Raw genomic sequence first — 24,843 nt, 5'->3', positions numbered from 1 at the left:
TCATATACTGTAGGTCTTTAAAGGTGACAACCAGGGCCTGGGAGCCTACTGGGAGCCAGTGCAGCTCATGTATATTATGTGTGCCCATTATTGTCCACGGTGCTGGATTTATCCAGTCTCCAACCTTCACTTTCCATGGAAGGTGGCTGAGAAGGTGGTTGCACTGCAGCTTCAGAGAACCCTGGAGAAAGCCCTTCAGCCATCCCAGAAAGTGGCATCAAAACCTCTGAGAGATACACCAACCCCAACCTGAGGCCACCAGTGGTCAGCCACAAGCACAATTGCTTTTGGTTCTATATCCCAGCCTGAAACCTGATATAACAGGTCCAGATAATCCAATTCCTCCAGAGCCCTTTGAAGCTGTAGGGTTATACTTTCTCAATAATCTCTTCCCAAAAGTTACGTTATCTCCTAGGAGGCCTTTACTAACCAGGAGGGACATGGATCTAACACACAGGTAACAGAACTCAACAACCCAAAGACCCTATCCACTTCCTCAGAAGTAACCAAATTGAACTCATTCTGGATTACTGGACAAGACTGAGCCACAATCATCTCCAGAGGACCAGCACAAACCAGATATGATTTCTTCTTGCAGCTGGTGCCAGTATGCCCTCCACACTTTAACAGTTTTTCAAGGTGAATATGGAACCTGGCGAAATAATGTTTATCTCACTTTAAAAGCCATAATTGTACATGGTCTGCAAGAAGCTTGCAAATGGCCTTTTATTATCTGCTCTAAATCTTTCCAGGGATTGATAGCAGGCTTATTGGCCAATAATTACTGGAGTTGTTTTTTTCTTTTGTTTCTTGAAGAGAAATGTTACTTTGCTCTTCAGTCCTCTGGCACCTCCCCAGGTCTCCAAGACTCCCAAGACCAAACTCCTGACAGCTGTGGGGCCAGTGTATCTGATCCGGCTTGGGGACTTGAAGGCCCTGAAATTAGCCAGAAGATCCTTTGCTACATCCTTACTGACCTGCAGTAACCTATTGGGTTTGTTCCCAATCTATGCTATTCAAATGACTTTAGATATAGAAAGGCAAAATAAGAGTTCAGTTCCTGTGCTTTTTCTCAATCATCTGTTAAGATTTCTCCAACTGGAGTAAGCAGTGAGTCCACTGCCTACTCTTGCTAGACTTTGCTCGTTTTCTGCCTTTGCCTTCCTGACCTAATTTCTGAGCTGAAACTTTATAGAATTCCTTGGTCGTTAGCCCTTTCTTCCATTTCCAATAAGCATTATTCTTTAGTCTCACCTTCACAAGTTGCTTATTCAATCAATTCTATTATTTTAGATGTCTCCTAGTTTTCTTCCTGATATTGTTTGAGCCTGCACTATCCTTCATTTCCTTTCCAAGGAATCTTAGCTAGTTACATCACCTTTACCTCAAGATTTTCTTCCCATGGCATTTAGTGACTGTCTCATTTAGTGACCATTTGCAGTTACAGCAGTGATGAAAAAGTAACTTTGCAATCATCCCTCACATTTACGACCTTTGCAGGTCTGTAAAACAAAGGAAAGCTGAAGTAAGAACATCAGCACAGTCGTGGTTTCACTTAGTGACCACCTCACTTAATGACCAAGTTGCCAGTCCCAATTGTGGCTGCTAAACGAGGACTATCTGTATTTCTCTTAAGTCTATTAAAACCAGCTTTTAAAAAATTAATGGTTGGGGGTGGTAGTTATCAAGCTTCTTGTTAAAATCAAAGAAGGTGCTGTTACTTACACTCAAAGTTCCCATCACTTTAAAATCCTCAAACAATTCTTCCCCATAGTAAGGACCAAATCCTAGGAGTAGACCCCCTAGTGCCAACCTTAAACTTCTGAAAGAAAGAAAAAATATCACTAACACAATTCAAGAATTTATCTGACATCTTGTGTTTGGCAGAATTAGTCTTCCAACAGATATCTGGGTAGCTGAAATCCCCCATCACAACTACTTCATGACTTTTTAAGGCTTTACTTATCTGTTTTAATAAAACTTCATTATCTCTTTTGATTGCTAACAAGGTATGCCTTCTCTTAGCTTACCCTTTATCTTAATTCAGATGCTTTTGACACTTCTGCTATCATCACTCCCATGGACCTCTATACAGTACAAGTAAATTCATTCTTGACGAATGCCATACTACCTCTCATTTGCCTGCTCTTGTGAAACCTCAAATACTGATTGGTACTGCTTGCAGTAATAATGAGAGGGATGGAACACTTTCCAAGAGTCTCATGAGAAGCTATTTCTGTAAATTAACATTTTTAGCTTAAATCCTGAAGTTTAACATCCTCAGGCATTCTGTGAACCATGAATGAAAGAAAAAGAAAATAACTTGTAAGCAAAGGAGTTATACTTTATTCAGTTCCGGACTACATTCATATTGACATTCACAACCACTGATCCCATCATACAGTAATTATGCATAAGAGCTACTATTTTAGCTGGCTCATAAGTAGCCTAGAAATAACTGAACAAATAAAATTAGACTGAGGTTATTCTAGAGTCCCACCTGCCCCACATTCTTTTTTAAAGATCTCTTTTACATTGAAACTTTTTTAAAATGACAATTTTATTCATAAGAATGCCTTGGCCCCACATTAATCCTACTGGCATTTTACAAAAAGAAGTGGAAGATGGTTGCAGCCCAGTGGTTGCATCCAGGAACAAGGAAGAAAAAAGACAAGGTGGTAGAGGAAGAGATGGGGAGCAACCTCACCAACTTCCTTTCTGGTAAATGACAATATTGTGATTCCCCGTGCCAGGCATAACAAGCTGACCCATCTCTGATTGTCATCTTGTGAGAAAGTCCATCACTCACTGACAACATTCCAAATGCCCACTAGTCCAAAAGTTTGCTGATCCCTGGTATGAATTTTAGCATAAAATTAGAATTTGCTAAAACATAATCTAAAAAAACCCAAACATTCATTGGTCCTTTAATCACAGTTAATAAGAATATCCATGGTGCACTGTTAAATACCATTCCCTTTGTAGGAAAATATAGCAGCAGGAGAATGGCAATAGTAAAGTTATATATAGGTCACGAATTCCATAGGAATACCAGATGATCACATTTACACAGATGCTCAGACAGGATGTGCTTCAACCATGATTTGTTGAAAATAAAGAGCTAGTAAGTCCTACCCAGCCATAGAGTAATCATAAGTTGTTTGTTCAATTCCTAAATTTTCTCAATTTTTTCCTACTATGTTTTGTAGGATTAAAAAATCCAGGAGTAAATTAGGAGTCTGGATTTGATATAAGCAGCCATGGCTAAAACAAACCAGCAATCATAAGCCACAATCTGTAGTTTCAAACTCTGTTTGTTTCTTACAAAAATAAACCCAGATTCTCTTGGGGCAGATTTGACACAACCACATTATGGATTGTAGTTATATGCGAACCAGGATATTGTGAACTTCATAAGTCTCTTATATCCCAACACTGAATCAATGTACTCTGCTTGAATTTGAAGACAGTAGATACCTTCTAAGATGATTTGAGAATTCAGTACTGAGTTGCAGCCTACTCTAAAATGAATCTCCACAGCACCACCATCATTACAGAAGTGGAAGAGGAGGAAGAGCAGTAGGAGTAATAGTAGTTCCCAAATGCATGTCTGGGTTAAAATGTTTAAAGACCTGAAAAGGCTGAAGGCTATGGCTCTAACAGAGATTATCATTCTCCCCTTGTGCAAAACAGATATTCAGAAACAAGAAGCCATGTTTTTTGTTCATCCATCTCTTCTAAGTACAGCCTCTTTCTGCTGACCAAAGAACAAATGTTAAATGAGAACTTGGATCAAAATACTGCCTGGTGGAACTCTACAAAATTCCTGTCAATGTGTGGTGTTGTTCTCAACTTGTAGAGAGAGTGGAAGGGGGGGGGGAAAGGAGACTTTTTTACAATGTTTTTAAGAGACCTCCTCTTACCATGCTCTCGAGTTAATACTGGGGTGATTGCCAGTCCCCCAGGTTTGTTTGTTTGTTTGTTTTACAGCAGGTTCACAAGGAGGATGTTCTGGGAGCCAAAACTTTCCCAAAACTTCCTTGCAGTTTGTGTGCACGTGTGTGAATGTGAAGATGGAACTTGAAAGTGACCTCTGTTTCTCTCAGTGCCTTTGTGAAGCTGAAAAAATGGCAACATATGTGTTTTAATCAAGGCCTCATTAGGGTTAGGGTTGCAATGCAATTAAATGCAATTTAATGCAATGCAATTAAAACGTGTTTTAATCAAGGCCTCATTAGGGTTAGGGTTGCAATGCAATTTCTTACAATAAGAATACAATAATTCTTACAATAGCTTTAAATTAAATCAGCTTTAATGATCCCCATTCCTACTCAAGATCAAAACCCAGTCATACAACTTCCCCTACTTCTAAATAAATGTCCCATGATTTACATGTGGACAAACAGCAATGACACATTTGGAACAGATGGAAAATAGAAAAGGTACGTAATTGCAACTCCAGTCACTAGTTTCCAAAACCATTCTTCTATATTTTTTTTGTTCCCCAAGAATAAGTTATAAAAATATGATGCAAATCTGATGCAAAAGAACCATTACTCTCTCTTACGTTGAGTTTATTTTTTTCCAGTCATGATCTTTTTCTCTTTTTACTGTTTCTCACTATTAAAATGTGAGCTGCCCAGAGTTGTCTGAGAGTTGGGTGACCTCTAAAACTAATAAAATAAACATGCACTATTTAAAGATAAATAAATATTAGGGAGGGGCAATGGCATTTAAGGCAGGGAACAAAATTTGCATTCCAGTTTGCTAATGAGCTAATGAGCAAAGTGCTGAAATATGGTACCACTATTCTTGAACATCAACTTGGTTACATCTTGTGACTTTTATCATAGAAATATATTAAACTATATCTATAAACTGATAAAGATGAACCACAGAGCAAGACATTTTTACACCATTGGCTTGGGGTAAAGATATGCACTAGGTGATGTTGCTCTAGCTGCAATGTTCAAATAAAGTTTCACTGAATTTTATTTACAAGGTAGTTGCCACTCAGAGATGTAAAATAAAAATACCACACAAAGACACTAAGGCCCTGATTATATTTAATTGTGGCAGAGCAAAAGATAGTTAAGACCTGAGATTCAGACCTCACAGATAGAATTGCTGTAAGAATCTAAGAGTTGAATCTGTATGGGACTAATTGTTCTTCCATGAAAAAACTGCTAAAATCCCATGAAAGCAAACTACTGTTGAAGAGACTGTGCAGCATCACCACATAATTAAATTAACTTTTCCAGGATAGAAATGCTCTTCAGTGACTGTTTTGCATAGAGAAGATAATTTGGAGTCTTCCTCAAATCCAACCTTTGATAGAGCATCACCTCCAATTTTATGACGTTTAGAGGGCACTTTGGAAACCTGGCTGAGAAGCTGTTTACTTCAGAACTGACAAGCCCTTTGCCTGAGGAAGCGAACCCTGCACTAAGAGAAATGGCTGCCATGAAGACAAACTCGTGGTATTTTAAGAGTAAAAGTCATTGCACTCCTATCTAATTAATCAAGGAAGGTCCATTGGAAATGCTAGCTGCTTAACATGACACTTCATGTCTCAATCAGTGCTCAGATTTGAATTTGCATAGTTAGATGAATCAATGACCTTGCTCAAATAATCCAGCTCCTCATTTTTTGACTATGTATCAACTCTAGTTACAACAATTTTCTCTCCAACCACAATGAAGTTAATAAATATCTTGGTTAAAATGCACAAAATATACCATGTAAAAATGGAATTTAGGCCATTTCACTTTTGTTTTTTCCATTTTCCAGCATATGAAAAAAGTTGGGTTCTTGTTCTTCACTTGATTTTCCCTTGGGGTCAAAATGACCCATTTCCTGGATTTCTGGAGGCATCTTCTTCTTGGCAAAAGCCTGGTTGATTTCAGCAAGTGTTTTCTTTTTTGTTTCAGGTAGAACAAAAAAAAGGAAAGCAGCTCCAGCAAGACAGATGGCAGCAAAAACCAGGAAGCAGTATGTCTGCAAGCCTTTCTGAAAACACAAAGCAAAACAAAACCTGGAGTGATTATCATGATCTGTACTGCAGGTGCCAAGCCAGTCTCGGTCTAAGAATGGGCGAGTATCAGGCCAAGAACGCCTTCCTTTAACCAAGGAGACGCCTCCCGAGGCCAGCATTTCATAACACGCTTTGAAGCTGAGCGCTGCATTTTTAACTCTGGGTTACAAACAACAAAACCTGTAGAAAATCATCCAGCTAGAGCTATTTTGGACTATCTGCATTCCTTACCCACTAGTTCACATCATATTCTGTTAAAACGTGCTATTCAATTACATAGTAAATTACTGAACCAGAGATAAGTTTTATACATAAAAGGGAAGTCTCTAACTGCTATTTCATACATGCCATAAAAAAGGCAAACTAAAGCTTTATTTCTATTCAAATGTCTATTTATATTTACAAGTAACCAAAGCACCATTTTCCTTTTATGTTACTTACAGGTTTTATGTAAGTGTGACTCACCTTTATAATTATTTGGCAATAGTAAAAGAGAGTGTAAATTTCAAATGTAGTTTTAGGTGATTGTCATTTTAAAATCTCCAGTGTATAAAAATGTTCTCCCAAAATCTAGGATTGCTCCTACAAACACTGGGAGGCGGGGGGGGGAGCTATCCTTAAATGAATAGGCAGAAAATCTATCATCATCATCATCCCTCATCCCCTTTTAAAAAAAATTTGGTCAACTCAAGGCGGTGAACATACCTAATTCTCCTTCCTCCTCCTCCTCTTTTCCCCACAACAACAGCCCTGTGAGGTGGGTTGGGCTGAGAGAGAGAGAGACTGGCCCAAAGTCACCCAGCCGACTTTGATGCCTCATGTGGGACTCAAACTCACCATCTCCTGTTTCTGGGCAGCACCTTCACCATGACACCAAACTGGCTTCATAAAATTGATACTGCTGTTAATTTTAGACATGTTATTTCTAGCCATAAAATACTTCTATCTGAGCTTTTCTCTGCCCACCTAGCAATTTTATTATTATTTTCATATGCCAACATCTACATAGGTAACATTTTAATTTTTTCCCAGTTAAGTGAGACAATCATTTTAGAACCATCACCTGAAATCTTAACTTGATATTCTGAACATCCTCTGAAACAAATGAGCTCTGTCCCTGCTCCCACCCCCCATTAATCAGTCCTCTTCCTTTTTGTAATTGGCAAGGGCATCAAGCAGAGGGAGTTAACTGGTTAATACTAATTAATACCCAAAATAAGCTACATAAATCCCCCATGAGTAGACTGTAACCGAAAATAAAAGAATAAAAAGGAAAAGTTGAATAGACGGCTGGAAAAAGACAAAAGAGTTAGATTCTGACCCCCTGTTGAAGGTCCCCACCGACATAGGGCAGGCAATTTGGAAGAGGGAGTGGGGAGACAGGCCTTCTCTGCAGGGGCTCCCCTCCCCTCTCACAGCATTCCAGAAACTTGTTAAGATATGGATTTTCCAGAACACCTTTGGAAACTGATTTTGGTCCGAATGCAATATAGCAGCAGGAAATTTCTGGAAACTATCATTTGCTTTTTACTGTTCATTATTGTATTTATTATGTATTTTAATATATTGACAATGTACTCTATTAATTGCACATCAAGGATGTAGAAATCTTACAAATAATAAATCACACATAGAACAAAGTATAATGAAGTCATGGTTCAAATAATTTTTTATGGGGGAAAAAATCAAAATCCTAATTATATCTAACTTCCACTAGTCCCCAGATTGCAATATTATTCCTCTGGTTTGGAGCTCTGCTTACTTGGTTTTGAGCCAGCCTGAAATAGATGCCCCTGTTCCTCACATGAAAGGTGGTGGTGGTGGTGGTGGTGGTGGTGATGATGATGAAGAAGCTGCCCCCCTCACCTGACAGGGAAACCCAATTGAGAAACCTGTATTTTCCCAGATTCTGATTGTCTCTCCCCACTATCTAATTCAACAGTTTGGGTGTGCTAGACAGATCAACCATAGGTTTTTCTTTAACTCTTTTCCATCTGAAACTCTTAGGAGGAGATTTCTTCCTGCTTCACCCTAAAGGCTTTTGACACCAAAGCACCTTGGACTGGGCTCAGAAAACCAACCGACACCCTTTTAACATGGGTGGAGAGATGGACAATCCATTAAAGGATCTAAAATATCAACCAGGTCATGCTGCCCTCATTCATCAGGGCAACTAAGGCCACCTCTCTGCCAGACTGGAAAGGATCCAGATGGTCAGTAAAAGTGTATTCAGTTTGAAATGGATTGTTCCAAAGTTGCTGGAAGTCTTCTAACATCAGTATAACCAGTTTGGTAGTGTTCCAAACTCATTATGAGCCTGCTTTGAAATAAACACAAATTGGAATACTTCCTGAATAGCTAGAACACTTCAGGTAAAGTTGGAACAGGCTAATTCAAACTCAGAAATGAGGTGTTTGGAGCCTGAAACATTTCAAATTCAAAATATTTTAGATACCATTAAAATTTAACACATATTACTTTTATTTGGAGAGAAAAACAACCCACTGGTGAGGAAAGGTGATCGGACAATAAACAGTTATTTCCCTTCCTTCTTCTCTTGTATACAGACATATACAAACCAAAGAAGACTCCTATCCCAGTCATTCTGCCTGGTAAGCCATATGAGGGGGAAGAGAAATAACAGACAGGGGAGGTGGATCTTCTCTCTTGCAGGATAGGGAACTGGTCAAAGGAAGTGCACAAAAGAGAACAGCACAGAACAGTGCTGCTGTTCTGGTAAGTATGGCCAACATGCCCAATGTTCCCCACTGTGCCAGTAAGAATAGGTAATTGGATAGGCAGATATGTAGTCCATTTCCCCAAGCCACTTTCTCCTATTAATTTTTCTTGTTTGTCCTCCCAGATAGTTCCCTTAGAGGAAGTGTATTTGGTGGTGCTCTTAGAATGCAAGTTCTGATAGAAGGAATATCTAAGTAAGGATAACAAATATGGAGTGGGTAACAATCTGTGGGAGTGTACTATGCAACTAAATTGGTCATTGTGCTCTTCTGCATCTGCAGGGCAAAGGAGCAAAAGATGAATCTCAACTCACATTGATTGGGGAAGCTCTTCTAGTGGAATGTCTGCCTACCTTGGTAGAAACTAGAAGGGTTCTTTCCCAGGTGCATATAGAATTGCCAGCAGGTCCATTTTAAAGTGTCCAATCTTATTTCCATTGCTTTGTTATATCAATAACTTTATTTTTAAAAACAAAACCGTGCCAATTCAAGAATTAAAAATCTTCAGTTTATGGTAAAAATATGACTATGTTTGCATGATGCACTTATTTGTGTAATTTAATGTATTAAATTAACCAGTGTTCTGGACTATAAACTAACAACATTGGTTGAGCTGATAAAATACACTGAGTTGATTAATTTCAGCTTCATTGTTTCAGGGAAATACTATCATGAAGATGTATGCAATATTAGGTTGCTGACTCTGTGCCCAAGCAGTCCCCCAAAGATCTGGCTCACCAGCCCAACCTCCTGTTGCTGTCAGAGAGAGAACTACATCAATCCTGTTCAGTGCTCCCATACCTTTGGCCTCTGCACTGTCTTCACTCCAAGCTTGTGTGCGATAGCCAAAATTATAGCATAAGGGTCCCAAGTTTTAAAAGTTCCTGTCAACCTCTTGTCTTGTGATCTTCTGGCATATATTCAAGCCCAGATGGCATGGAAGTAGGCAACATTCTTACTCAGATCCAAAATGCTTTTCACAATGAGTTTATATTCATCAATAATGCAGCAGATGCTCACAAATTCAACCTCATCAATAGCCACCCTAATTCTGGCTGTCATCTGGGGCCTATGTGAAGTCAGCAATGCCTACCGTTAACGTTTAAACCATGCTAACACAATTCTGGGCTGCTGCAGAAGAAGCATTGTATCAAAGACATATGAAGCCCTCCCTCTCCCCTGCATTCATGAGACCCGGAGTTCTGTATATGATTCTGGGCACATTTCCATAATGACACTGATAGGTTATAACAGCTTCAGAAGAGGATAGCAAAGATGATGAAGAGACTAGATGACATGTCCTTATGAGGAATTCTGTATCAGATTGTTTTCATCTTGTACACCACCCAGATTTGCTATGAGTTGGGCAGCCTTTATAAAATAAATAAATTTATAAAGTTTTTAAAAACGGGCTATTCACCCTAGATGAAAGAAGACTGAGGGGAGACTATCAGTGTTCAGATACATAAAAGGGTGCCACAGGAAGGTTGATCAGAACTATTTTCCATCATCACAGAAACTAGGGTGAGAAATAATGGGTACAAGTTGCTGTTACCGAAGCTTTATTCAAATGTAAGGAAAAGCTTCCCAAGGGTAAGACCTGTTACAAGCTACCTATGGAGCTTGTGGGCTCTCACTTTTTGGAAGTTTTGGAGGTTCAGTCTGTGTGTGTTTTAGGCAAATTGGCACTTCTTCACATCAAGTTACCTCAAAACAGGAACAAATACAACATGCTCTGTACCTGCTCAGAATCTTGTATATTCCTGTATATTTTTCAATTAATTCTTCTAAGAGATTGTTTTTGTTTTAAGTTGCTCTATATTTATATTTTTCTGTCCTCCACCACTAACTGTTTTGCACATAATGACTTAAAGTTAAAAATAATTTTTAAATCCTCTTTTTAAAATAAAAAAAATTAAACATTTTAAAATTGCATTTTATTCTATTTCTATCTTATGAAATTGGTCCTATCTCCAGGAGGGACTAATTTCCCTAGCCACATACTTCAACCCTATAGGGCCAAGAGGTGGTACTATGAAATTTATTATTGTTTTCTCCCCTTTTACTTGGTAGTAAGACACATAGGATGGAAGATCTCTAACTCACAAGCCAGGGTTAAGCAGGAAGATGCTAGGTAAAGGCACTCTTCATGGAAGGTAGGTTATGGCAATAAGAACTACTAGTCTACAATATCAAGGTAGGAGGTGGAACTAGGTAGACAGCCCCAGAGGACTGGCAACAGAGAAGGGTTAAGGTCTCCAACCTTTCATCTGACAGGCTCAGCCCTGCTACTACAATTATATATACAAATAATGAATTAAAACCAGAAAGTCAAGGGACCAAAAAATAGGATAATGTTCAGAACTAGTAATAATAATCAAAATGCAATGGGAAGGATAATATAGATTTAAACTTTTTTTTTTAAGATTATATTTTAGAAAAATAAGATTGGAAAGCAATGCTGAGAAAGAAAAAGGGGCAAGCAATGATGGTCAGATTTGAGGGCAGGCCTATCAGTTGCCCCTTTCCCCTCCCCAGAGCAGCATTTTTACATTAACCCCAGACCCTCTTCCCCCATTTATCCTGGAGAAAAAATCCGTAGTTTGCATAATATCGCTTATACTGAAAGGAAACAGCATCAAGTGCATATGTTTTATGTTATCTTAACTAACAAAAGCAAAAATTGTGTTTTGGGCACATGAAGGTCATAAATACTGGAATGTCTGTAATTCAAAATTTTATCTTCTGTTATTTCTCTCTGGTTTATGTCTCCATACCAAGTTTGATTTTCAGTTTTTTAAAACAATCAGATGTTTTAAAAAACTGAAAAAAGACACTTTAAATAGATCAAGAGAGGTTCGTATGCATTCCACCACAAATCTTATTTTGCCCTTTTTAAAATTTTCTGGTGCCTTCTGTAATTCAGAGCCCATACCTGAATGAAAGGGAAAAGGAGCCCAACTACAAAGTTGCAGAGCCAGTTGGTTATACCAGCAATCATAAATGCTGCTGGCCTTTGAGACTGTGGGAAGATCTCTGCAGTGAGGACAAATGGGATCCCACCTGCAAGGAAGAGACAAAGATTGGCTTGCTATTCCTAATAAGAAAAACAGAGGCTTGAAACCTATTGCTGAAGCACACTCAGAAGCGGGCTGCCCTGAGGCCTTCCACAACCCCTTGCAGGGGTCTCCTCTTCCCTTGTTGGTTTCAAGCAACTCACAAAGCCACCCAATTCCAGCAGTAGCTCGCCCGCTAATATTGTAAAGCAATCAAAGAATGTGTCCATGTTCTGATAGCTATACTAGATGTTGTTCTTTGTATCAGTATGTTTTGTATTCAGTATTTAAGTATCCCTCTCTCCATCATCCAGGGGCACTTTGTACCCAATACCACCCTTTCCTTGGGCAAGATCATACATTGACTCAGATTCCAAAAAGTCTGTGTGAGGCTGCAGCCTTCTGCCAGCAACATTTCCCTTCCTGGTGGGTCTCAGAAGCAGCTTAGCAGCCACTAGGGTCCCCAGCAGAACAGCAAGGGCCACTGGGCAGCCTCTGTGCATTACAGCTGCAGTGACCCCTTTTCCCAGTTGGGCACTTTGTCTCTGGATGTGAAAAACAGAGAAGCATTCTGTTCATTTCTGAGGAGAAGCGCAGAAGGTTGTAGGGATTTTCTGGGCATCCATTACTTTTGCTGGAGGAAAAATAGCAGGACTTGGAAGATAAAAGCAGTGCTCTCTTCGATAATGGCTTTTTAACCTTTAAACAAGCATAATGTACTATTGTATGTTTGTTTACATTTACAGTAGAACAATAAAAGCTGCATAAGTAGGCCCTGTAATAAATCTGTAAATACCAAAATCTTCAAACAGCATACGAAGCCACCAAAGTTTATTGCTTCACAATGTCACTCTAATTACTACAATTGTTATGATGCAAATTATTCACTGATCCATATATGTGAATTAGCAAGAGGATCATTACCTGGTCCGATGCAAAATGAGGCGATTATTGCAAGAATGCAAACTATACTGAGATATCGAAGCCAGATTGCTTGATCCTGAAAAATATACAGTAACATTAAAAAATATGTAAATCTAATTTATATGGTGTGCTTATTTTGCATTTTATTGTATGTTTTTTTTTATTCAAACTGTACTTCTTTGTTCTATTTCATTTTAAACCACCCACAGAGCTTTGGCTATTGGGCAGTGATGACATTAATCGTCACAAATCAAATACAAAGACATCTCCAGACTTCTTGCAGACAGTGACAGCAACGTTTGCAGAGAGATACAAAGTCCAATTTGCTGATATCCTGGCTTTTGAAGTCTGTATGCCATCTAATACTTGCTTAGAGTAATAATTAATATATCACAGCTAGCAAATAAACCACAGCTCTATTACTGAGCTTAAGGGAACAGTAACAGAAACACTGTACAGGCTGAGACTAATTTATCCGTGGAAGACATCCAAGGGGAGAGGACAAGACCTTGCTCTGTGTCTGCACTAGTGGGATGGCTCTCTGGTCCAGCGTCAGCCCAAGCTCTCTCCTGCCAGGCTGCTAAGCCTGAGAGGGTGGCTGTCTGAATCAGCCAAGGCTATACCTAATCCAGTCCCTGACCACCCAGCCCCCAGCCCACTCTTGCCTCTAATCCTTTGGTTCTCTGGTCATCCTTTGCTTATGTCCTGTGCAGGACACCCATCAAAAGATTGGGCCAAGATTGTGAATTAAGACTGTTGGATTGCTTTGTTATAAAGAATGGATTCCTGAGCCAAAGTTTTTATTCTATTATAGGCAGATATACACTATCTGATGCCTTTTTCCCCTTTTTCCTTCTTTGTTATTCTACTCATGACTGAGCAGCGTACGGGAAGCACTCTTCATGCTTAAATGTCATAAAATAAGAATATGAAAAAATCAATAACCCTAAGTCAGAAGGGTCACAAGTCACTAATAGAGCACCTCACATGGATGTTCAAGATCTGTACCACCAGGCCAAAAGGCTCTTAGACAGACAGCTATCCAGATCTCTGGAAAACAGAAGTGAACACACGTGCCTCAAAGTGACTTTCACTGCCTCCACTGCTGTGATCCTGGGAAGGAGGCTTTAGCCTTTGTGAAAGGAGATTTTATTTAAAACTGGAAATTAGGAATGGTGAAGACATAATTTAGAACCATGGTTTATCACAACAGTTCAGAAACATTTCCATGTTTTTCAGTCTGGTATAAGCAAAACTGGGAAGGTACTATTGCAAAAAAATGTAATACAGATAGATATCAAGTGAAATACTTCATTGTTACACCTCAATTTGTTATACTACAAATTTTGCAAACTACAATAACATTTTCAGTGTAAAATTTGAGGTGGCTTCTTAAATACAATTGACAAAAGGAAATTAGTATTTTCTATTACTCTATTTCAAAGTTGCACATGAAATATCTTAAATTTGTTGCATATAAGAATGATTAAAAAGAACATATGTTTAACGTATTTAAAAGAAAGCAAATCAATTAACATGTACACACCTGTAGAGTCATACACACAGTCAGTATGATGAAGAAGAACGCCATCAAACCAAACCCTCCAGTCAGAAGAGGTCTGCGTCCAACTCGTTCAATCACTAAACCCTGATTGAAAAACAGGTTGTTAATTATCTCACTGAACTGGTGGATAGATTCACCCTAAGACCCTACTGGGGCAGGGTCATCCGCAGGCAACTCATTCAAATCACAGCGCTGTGCCTTTTGCTAGGCAAATCAAGGGCAATTCCCATACATAATGGATCTTTGAACACTGAACTGCTCTTAATCCAACGTATAAACTGCCTGTATTGAATTTAGTCTTCTAACTTTATAGGATACTTTATGTTCTTACCTCCATATTAGTATTAGCATCCTACTCTGCCCTTTTATTGTGCAGGACATTCCTCCTTGAGCTGAACCCAACTCATAATGCTAGAAGGTTCATTATGCACCTGGTTCAAAATTAGAATCTGCTTTGAGCTTCTGATCAGTTCTAGTTCCAAAGGCTTTGTTTACTTTTTCTTAGTTAAACTTCTACTGTTCTGTAATGCAGAACACATCATCAACACTTGCATGCTGCGGGGGGGGGGGGAGGAAGGGAGGAACAGCTGGTAAGTTTGTGCAAAGCTTTGATTTAGAGTCAATTTGATCAAATCTCTTTGAATCAAGTCTGAATAACTGAATAACCTAAATCAATGTGATCTGTCAAATCTAACTGGGTATATTATTCAGTAATTTAATGGACTTTTACACTTTCACGCTTTATTGAAATAAATCAAATTTGTGAATAGAACTGATTTGTTGATTTGAATTCAACCCAACAAATCTCAGATTCAAATGTATTGAATCAGATCACAAATTTGAATTAGATCTTGGCTGGTTTGCATGCTTGCGCTGGCTAAAACTAGATCTAAAACTAATTCGATTAATTTTTTAATTAATTCAGGTCTAATTTTTAATCTAAAACTAATGAGTTTGCAGCCAGCAGGAGACCTGAACCAATAACCCATTCCATCTTCAGCTACATTAACACCTATTCCAACGTATATTAATACATTACTAGAATAACAATGTAGCAACAATGTAGCAACACATACACATATTTTGTAAGATATATCACCTAAGTAGATCTATCCCAATGATGTCTCATTGAATTCCTCAGTCAGAGAGCTAAGGACTTTAGCTGCCTGCACCAACCTCTCTACATGCAAAGAAATATATAGCGTTCTTGATATTCTACACATGGCAGCTTCATATGAAGTACCATGGATGTTTCTTTCTCCCAACAGCTTTAATGCAGAAAACGAAGGCTTCAGCATTTGTAAAACATGGCTTTTTCAGGCAGTTCCCAATCAGTAACAGAAAACATCTAAATCTTCACCTATGTTTGTCTTTAAGGAAAATATAGTTGAATGGCAGGTTTGAACATGAAATCTTCAAATGGTACAGGTAACAGATTTATCTAGCTGAAGTTTCAAGTGTAATCCTAGGCATGTTTTCTTAAGTTCCAGTGTTCCTAGAATAGCCATTCCAATTATTTCAATGAGAGACAATTAAAATGTGCTTCACTTCAATTAAAGCCAAGAGTTCTTACATACTTAACAATAGCTCTACATGTATTAAAGATAAACTAATTGTTGTTAGTAACTTCGAACTATTTTCTTATTTTTTTCATTACTGTATTATGAAGTACTTTTCCTTCTGCCACTTATGGTTCCATAAAATTAGATAAATATTGGTCTATTCAAAAGGAAGATGAAGCACCACCTAAGCTTGTAATTAAACATTAGCCATAATCACAGTTGCTTACCTGATTGACTGCTTTCCTCTTAGATTTTCAAAAAAGCAAAATCTTTGAGATGGGGAACTAGGCCTGTTATTCACTCTAAAGTGTCATGCATATTTATTATTACTGCTGATTAAAGCATTAATGCATAAACAGGATGGCTTTTATATGTTGAGAGCATATTATTTTTCTAGACCCACTATTTTATTCAGAATTTTCTAGTAATGTTCAAAGTTTTTATAAGATTCAGTCCTTTTATTTCCTTATTACCAGTTCAAAACTGAATAGGAAGGAATCTGAAAAATATTTCATTCTGGATTGTGTACTCATTATACATTTCTACGGATTATCCAACCATCCCATACTTACTGAGAAAACAGCAGCCAAAATCTCCACAGCTCCTGTGCTTAAGGTAACATATGGAATCATTTCAGGACTTAAGCCAGCTCCCCTGAAAATGTCATTTGTGTAGAACCAAATCTGGAACAAGAAGCCATCTTCCAGTTAATGGGTTTGAAAAAGGTCATTCAGCCCTAACCAAATTCTAAGTCCTACATACATATATTTAATGATGGACGGGATAGGGAATGTGAATTATGCCATTGAACAACTCCTATATCTCAGTCCGGGCCACAGTTCACACCCCACCCCTGATCTCAACAATCATTGAAGTGGGCCTCTAAGTGCCAGTGAAGCTGTCAATAATTCACCTCAAAAATAGCCAAATGTTTAATACAGAAAGATACTAGTTAAAATCCTGACTTCTAGTACAAATTATTTAACAAATCTAATGAGAAAATGAGGATGCCTGTGTAGTGCTAAAGATCACATCTACTTGCTGTAAATTGCAGGGATCTCTGCACTGTAATAGTCATTTTAAAGCTGACTCCCTGGTGCCTTGTTCCTCTCTGAAGAATAACATTATCGGCAGAAGCCAGTTAGGAAGTTCCTGAAAGGCCATGTTTGGCAAAATTGCTCGTATTGTTTCTTGCTTTATTCCACTACCTAATCATCTGTAAGTGATTAGGGCTGTGTCACAGATCTGAAAAACAACATGATATTCAAGGTGCATACTACATAGTATCTGTTGCAAACACCTGAAACCAAATTGATGGCAGATCTGCAAGCCCAGGATAAATGGTTGAGAGCAAGCATGAAGAATGGAGGAGACTCAGATTCAAATGCACTGTCAGCTACAGAAGCTCTCTCAGCCCAATCTACCACACAGGGTTGTTGTTGTGCGAAAAAGGGAAAGAGGGAACACCATTATGCTGTTTTGAATTCCTGAAGGACAGAAATCAAATACATAAACTAACAAAACATGGCTATTTTAAGGTGTTCTCAACAGAAGCTACATGTATGCCAACATACACTTTTAATCACATTTTGTCTTTTTAATCTGGATCTCTGCACAGCCTATTAGCTGGTTTAAGGAACTTATTGATAAAGAGATTTTATACAGTGGTACCTTGGGATACGAACGCCTCTACTAACGAACTTTTTGGGTTATGACCAGCTCCAGCTGCAAAAATTTACCTCGATGTGCGAACTCCGCCTCGGGGTACGGTCATTTTTCCGCCCCTGACACGTGGTCCGCGGCCGTGCTCCCGCCGCGCCGCACCCGGCCGTTCTCCCGCTCCTGACGCGTGGTCCGCGGACGCCAGAACGGATTAACGGTAATTACACTGAACCTCATGGGAAAATTTGCTTCGGGGTGTGACCAAATTCGGAGGGCGGAACGGATTAACCGGATTTACATTGAACCCTATGGGGAAATTTGCGTCGGGTTATGACCAACTCGGGATATGCCCAGAGTCACGGAACGCATTAAGTTCGTATCCCGAGGTACCACTGTAAATGCAGAAATAATGTGTTATAGAAGCTATGAATCTTAGTCTGAACACACCTAGTATATTTTCTCCACCTCTTGGTTGAGAACTGATTGCATGTTTCTTCAAACAGTTCTGAGGGTTTTTTTCCATCTTTGGTTCTGGATGGGGTTGCACTACCCCAAACAGAACTGGCATGTAATTTTTGGGTCCTCCTGTTTGAAGAACAGGTGGCAGCTGGGGCCAGGAGAGGTTTTTGTACAAATTTGTGTTGTGTGCCAATTGTACCCCTTCCTGAACTGGGAGATACTGCTCATGGTCACTCATGCCTTAGTCATCTCCTAAATGGACTACTGCAACATGCTTTACATGGGGATGCCTTGAAGGACATCTGGAAGCTCGACTGGCCATTGTGCCAGTGTGCTTCTGGGTCCAATTCAAGGTGCCAGTTGTTACCTGTAAAGCCCTTCATAGCATGGGGCCAGATCATTTGAGGGACCGCCTCTCCCTGATTGTGCCTACTCATCCCATCAGATCCAGCAAGTCAGGCATGCTCTGGGTCCTCTCTGTTAGAAAACATCATCTGGCAGGGCCCAGGGAGAGAGCCTTTTCTGGCACCCACCCTTTGGAACATCCTTCTGGAGTGTCAGAATCCTCGCAATCAATCACTTGCACTGCCAGTTTGCTTGCTTCATTTCTGCCATTACAGTGAAGGGGAGGAAGGGAGGGGAGGTTGGAAGGTTAACCGTTAGGCGCAGATGGACTATTGGCTCTCAGGAATGCCCAAGGTCATAGCAACGTGAGAACTGGAGAGAATCTTCGACATGCGCAAGAGAGATTCAAAGACAGAAGGGTGGGTGAAATGGGAGTGAGGTAAAACTAAGTTTTGGTGTACGCAGGACTCAGTTCCAGCTATGCTTCTAGAGCTGTTCACTACTTTCCAATAAATGAACTTTCCTTTGAACCTGCATTGGTTTCAATGAGAGTTGCTTTCGTTGGGAACTGAATACTGCAGTTCTTACATGGAGATTAGATTATGGCTTTTGTAAGGCCATGAAGATTATGGCTTTTGTAAGGCCATGAAGACATGGCTATGGTGCCTGGGGGTCAGAACATACAGCCCATGATCTGGTTTTATTGTTTGCAGTTTATCTGGGCTGCTGATTATATATTTTTGTTATATTATTGTTATGTTGTGTTTTTAACTGTTGCTAACCTCTGGGAGTCATGACAATGAGATGGGTGGAATGAATAAACTAGTGCTGATGGAATACAAATTTCAACTCTCATGCTCCTCACTGTTCTTCCTTGCATTTCTTCTCTCCTGCACATATGGATGAAACCCAGATCCAGTGAATTCATTCTGTGCTTTTCCTTCTGGAGGAGTTGCTTGCCACACTCCTAGCCCTCCTACTCCTCACTAGCAGCCCAGCTAGAGAAAAGTACTGTACTGTAACTCAGCTGTCATGCTTCTCTCACCTTGTAAACAGAAGGCTTTTGAGGCTTCTCAGTGTATCAAATAAGTTCCAAAAATAAATTTTAACTTGCAGTTGCCCCCTTGCAGCTTCATTGGAGGAATATTTTGCAAACCACCAGACAAACATACACAAACAAGTGTTTGTTAAAAACACATGGCCTCTATGTTGGGTGGGAGAGGCGGTGCTAGAAACTCACTTCTCTTTTATGAAGAGAGGAAGGAGGGTTACTTGCCAATTGATAAGAAGCTCTAAGCAAGTTTGAACCAAAAGAATGAGCTCTGATTCTTTCCGTTCAGCTACTGGACTGACCAATGATCAGCCGAAGTAGTTGTCCGCAAGCTCCAAATGCCAAGCCTATGGACATCACAATGCTGAAAACATTTGGATCTGGTTATGTTGAAGACAGTGTAGAAGAATTATGGGTTGGCTTTAAAAAGCACCAAAGTGAATAGAAACAATACTATTTCCAGTTTAATATCCACCCTGAGAGATCAGCTTGAGTTTTTGTTATGGTCCATTTTCCAATGCCTATGGGTTAATGTTTTCTCACCCAAAAGGCAGAGAGAAGGACCAGAATAGCTGTGAATGCTCTCTTCATGATAAAGGACATTTTTTGTGGGGTGTGGAGAAAACCTCTGTCATCCTTATCTTCATTTAGCTGAACAACCACACAAGGAGAAAAAAAGATAAAGTGGGGTAAGTTGTAAGGTTCTTCTGCACTGCAGCCCTCAGCTCCTGGACTCTAGCGTAAGAATTAAGCTGTCTTCAATCCCTGTCTCAATCCCTGTCTTTGGCCACTGTGATGGCTGGACTGCATTTGCCACAACCCCTGGGGAGGGGAGGGGAGGGGAACTATTCATGCAGGTCAGCCCCTCCACAGTTAGCTCTGCTCCAAGTATGGCATAATGCCTACTGTGCATGCTTCCAAAACAGTTTGGAAAAAATGCTTTGGAACTCACAGAAGCATGAGCCCAGCACCTCTTTAAAGCAGCTGCTGTCTCTTTGTAGGTTTCTGCATGAGTCTAAAACATGCACAGTCCTACTAGCCAATTCATGGTACAAAAGTCTAATTGCTAAGTTTGAGGAGAACAGAACTCAGAAGCATATTTTTAATTGCAGAGCTGCAGATGATGTATTTTCAGGAGGGGGAGGGGGAGAGAAAAAAATGCAAGCAGAAATAAGTGAGGAATTGTGTGTTCATGCAGTGTGATGCAGTGGTTATAGAGTGGGAGTAAAAGTGGGAACGGGCAAGGTCACATATCTCTTGACCAACTGATCTCCCAGGTTTTGTTGTTGAGGGGAGCACCATTTTAAATTATTGAGATTCTAGAAGAAAGGTGGGCTATAAAGACAATAATTAAATCAACAGATATGTTTATATGATTACTTACAGCATTAAGGCCACAAAGTTGATAGCAAGCCATGGTTACAACCACAGTAAGAATCTGCCACTGCTTAGTGTTGTCACGCAAAAGTTGAAATACAGATGCTACTTGAGTGTTTCTCTGCACTTGACTCTCTTCCAGAACTTCTTCTATTTCTTGTGACACATCAGATTTTCCAAGAAATTTCTGAAATGCTGCAAGCCCACAGTTCGTACAATTTATACAAAATTCACATCAAATTGTATACTTAATCTGCACCAAACATTTCTCTCTTTCAGGGTATCACAAATAGACATTTCAAAAAAATATGTCAGCTTCATCAGTAATATTTGGGTTTACTCAAGTAAATAGCAAAGAAGAGTCATGGTATTGACTCCATGTTTGTTTTTCCTCTGGGCAGAAGGATGGGACAGAAATCAATCAAACAAATAAACAATAGAAGAACAACTATATCATGGAATATTATTTCATTACATGGCAAAGGATTTCATTCATTTTAACCATACTGTAGACATTACAAGATAAATGGCTGTCTCCAGCAAGAGAAAATATGCAAAAAGGTTGTAATGCAAAGATTCTCCTCCCTTTCCTTTATGCAGACCAAGACAAATTTTTGAGCATGATATTGTTGTTGTTGTTGTTATTAACCTTAAAAGATTTGGAGAACCATCTCATAGGCCAAATATCAGTGTGGTGCTCCTCATTGTTCTGAATTCTCACTATTAAAGAGAAAACTGCCACCCCCAGCGATACTGGCATTTGCGCTTGCGAACTTTGCTTTTAAACCAGGTGGACAAGAACATCAATCAAGATGAAACATGAACATTACAATACCTTTTTCTGCTGCTTTTGTGTCATATTTTTCAAGTAAGAGGAAGCGAGGACTTTCTGGAAGAAAAGGCAGGACTCCAATTTGGAGAGTTGAAGGGACAATAATAATTATAAACAGATAAGGCCACAGGGACTCCTGTAATCAATCAATAAAGTTAATATTGGTGTTGCTGCACTTCATGTAAAAATGCAATACTAAAAACATGGGCAAAATTCACAGTTCAGTCACAGAACAGATGCTCTACCGGCAGAAGCATGCCAATTATGTAACCTGACAATGAAGTACTTTTAATTGTGAATATCACCAGCATCACATACAGTGGGGCAAAAAAGTATTTAGTCAGCCACCAATTGTGCAAGTTCTCCCACTTAAAAAGATGAGAGAGGCCTGTAATTTTCATCATAGGTATACCTCAACTATGAGAGACAAAATGGGGGGGGAAATCCAGAAAATCACATTGTCTGATTTTTAAAGAATTTATTTGCAAATCATGGTGGAAAATAAGTATTTGGTCACCTACAAACAAGCAAGATGTCTGGCTCTCACAGACCTGTAACTACTTCTTTAAGAGGCTCCTCTGTCCTCCACTTGTTACCTGTAGTAATGGCACCTGTTTGACCTTGTTATCAGTATAAAAGACACCTGTCCACAACCTCAAACAGTCACACTCCAAACTCCACTATGCCCAAGACCAAAGAGCTGTCGAAGGACACCAGAAACAAAATTGTAGACCTGCACCAGGCTGGGAAGACTGAATCTGCAATAGGCAAGCAGCTTGGTATGAAGAAATCAACTGTGGGAGCAATAATTAGAAAATGGAAGACATACAAGACCACTGATAATCTCCCTCGATCTGGGGCTCCATGCAAGATCTCACCCCGTGGGGTCAAAATGATCACAAGAACGGTGAGCAAAAATCCCAGAACCACATGGGGGACCTAGTGAATGACCTGCAGAGAGCTGGGACCAAAGTAACCAAGGCTACCATCAGTAACACACTATGCCTCCAGGGACTCAAATCCTGCAGTGCCAGACGTGTCCCCCTGCTTAAGCCAGTACATGTCTGGGCCCGTCTGAAGTTTGCTAGAGAGCATTTGGATGATCCAGAAGAGGATTGGGAGAATGTCAGATGAAACCAAAGTAGAACCTTTTGGTCTAAACTCAACTTGTCGTGTTTGGAGGAGAGAGAATGCTGAGTTGCATCCAAAGAACACCATACCTACTGTGAAGCATGGGGGTGGAAACATCATGTTTGGGGCTGTTTTTCTGCAAAGGGACCAGGATGACTGATCCGTGTAAAGGAAAGAATGAATGGGGCCATGTATCGTGAGATTTTGAGTGAACACCTCCTTCCATCAGCAAGGGCACTGAAGATGAAATGAGGCTGGGTCTTTCAGCATGACAATGATCCCAAACACACCGCCCGAGCAACGAAGGAGTGGCTTCGTAAGAAGCATTTCAAGGTCCTGGAGTGGCCTAGCCAGTCTCCAGATCTCAACCCCATGGAAAACCTTTGGAGGGAGTTGAAAGTCCGTGTTGCTCAGCGACAGCCCCAAAACATCACTGCTCTAGAGGAGATCTGCATGGAGGAATGGGCCAAAATACCAGCAACAGTGTGTGAAAACCTTGTGAAGACTTACAGAAAACGTTTGACCTCTGTCATTGCCAACAAAGGATATATAACAAAGTATTGAGATGAACTTTTGATATTGACCAAATACTTATTTTCCACCATGATTTGCAAATAAATTCTTTACAAATCAGACAATGTGATTTTCTGGATTTTTTTCCCCATTTTGTCTCTCATAGTTCAGGTATACCTATGATGAAAATTACAGGCCTCTCTCATCTTTTTAAGTGGGAGAACTTGCACAATTGGTGGCTGACTAAATACTTTTTTGCCCCACTGTATACTGGTTATGCCATACTGAAATTGGGGATGTGAATAACTGTATAGTTAGGAATACTGATGAATCTATTTTGTATCCTTACTTTCTCTCTTCAAAACTGACAGTAAAAGGGAGATAACTTCTTAAAACTTTAAAAACTTGTAACGTGAATCTTAGAAGATAAAACATCTTATCAAAAATTCTCCAGCAAAACTGATCAGGCGTTGTACAGCTTCTACGCATTTACATGAGATTGCATGGGCACCAGAGAGATCATGTCCTACTGGATGGTACCTCTCTTTTGGCAATATGAGAAAGACTATCTGGCATGCTTCATGTGTTTAATGGGCTGTCAATCTCCATTTACATTGTACAAAAATGAATAAATAATTCAGAATATTACAGACCTTTCCAAATATCTCAGGTAGCCCCAAAACCTGTCCACTGAAAACACCAACACAGATGAAGATTGCTGTAATTTGTCCTAATGACCCACGGATCTGCTTGGGAGAAATTTCACTCAAATACATTGGGAGTGCACTAAGAGATATCCCTGTGAAAAAGAAAAAAGTGGTAAAGAACAACTTTTTAATAAAAGGAAAAATTGACAGTCAGTCAGTCAGACAGAGCCCTATTTATTCCTGAACCATCCTGAGCAAAGTTTGAATTGGATGATTTAGATTAGGGTCCAAATGGGAGCATTTAAAGGTTACAATATTGCTGCTTCAAATTATGACAAGAGGTGGAACAAAACAGTTGTTGTTTAAAGATGTAAATCATATATAAAAATCTAGAAATTTATTATTATACAAAGAATTATGGATTATCATGCATGGGGGGCAGCAAAGAAGATAATTATTCAAATTATTCCAAAGACAGAGTTATTCTAGATTCGCAGTCTTGAATGACAAGTATGTTCTGACTTTCTGTTTATGAACTGGCACATAACTAACACAACAGAAAAACTGAAGTATATTATTTCATGTGGTCAAGGTTTAAGTTTTTGTAAAATAATTTTTATTGAAGAAGATTTTCAACAGAATTAAAAACACAAATTTTGAATTAAAAAAGATTAAAGAAAAAGAATGACAAAATGAAAAGAAATATAGAAAAAGAAATAGAACATTTAAAAAAAGAAGTGGAAAAGAAAGATTCTAAAGAAGCGGCTTCTGATCTTCTTGACGGTGGTTATAGATACATTTATATTTTACCTTCTCTCTCTCTGTAAGGTTACATCATAGTTTCCCTTTCTAATCTTCAAACCCATAAATCACAAGTTAATTTTTTTCTTTTTTCAGCAAAAAGTCCATAAAGGGTTTTCAGTCACTAATAAATGTAATCATTGATCT

At 39.2% G+C, this 24,843-nt stretch overlaps 1 protein-coding gene across 2 annotated transcripts in view; it reads right to left on the bottom strand.

The window, feature by feature from the left end:
* Positions 1-2,305: 2,305 nt before the first annotated feature.
* Positions 2,306-24,843, bottom strand: part of SLC2A9 (solute carrier family 2 member 9) — a 49,507-nt gene continuing 26,969 nt past the window's right edge. For both annotated transcript variants that reach the window (XM_088130423.1, XM_007432347.4), the window contains exons 5-12: positions 23,902-24,047; positions 21,608-21,740; positions 20,780-20,967; positions 16,451-16,561; positions 14,299-14,400; positions 12,753-12,828; positions 11,708-11,835; positions 2,306-6,009 (exon numbers count right to left, since the gene is read on the bottom strand). In XM_088130423.1, coding sequence (XP_087986549.1) covers positions 5,755-6,009; positions 11,708-11,835; positions 12,753-12,828; positions 14,299-14,400; positions 16,451-16,561; positions 20,780-20,967; positions 21,608-21,740; positions 23,902-24,047 — 1,139 coding nt within the window. In that variant the 3' untranslated portion in view covers positions 2,306-5,754. The remainder of the gene's footprint in view (positions 6,010-11,707; positions 11,836-12,752; positions 12,829-14,298; positions 14,401-16,450; positions 16,562-20,779; positions 20,968-21,607; positions 21,741-23,901; positions 24,048-24,843) is intronic.

This window comes from Python bivittatus, unplaced genomic scaffold (genome assembly GCF_059951505.1).
Source record: "Python bivittatus isolate LINGU-HERP-01145 unplaced genomic scaffold, Pbiv_v1 ctg000070_np1212, whole genome shotgun sequence".
Lineage (NCBI taxonomy): Eukaryota > Metazoa > Chordata > Lepidosauria > Squamata > Pythonidae > Python > Python bivittatus.
The sequence above is the reverse complement of the archived record's forward strand: the minus strand, read 5'-3'. Positions and strand labels throughout refer to the sequence as shown.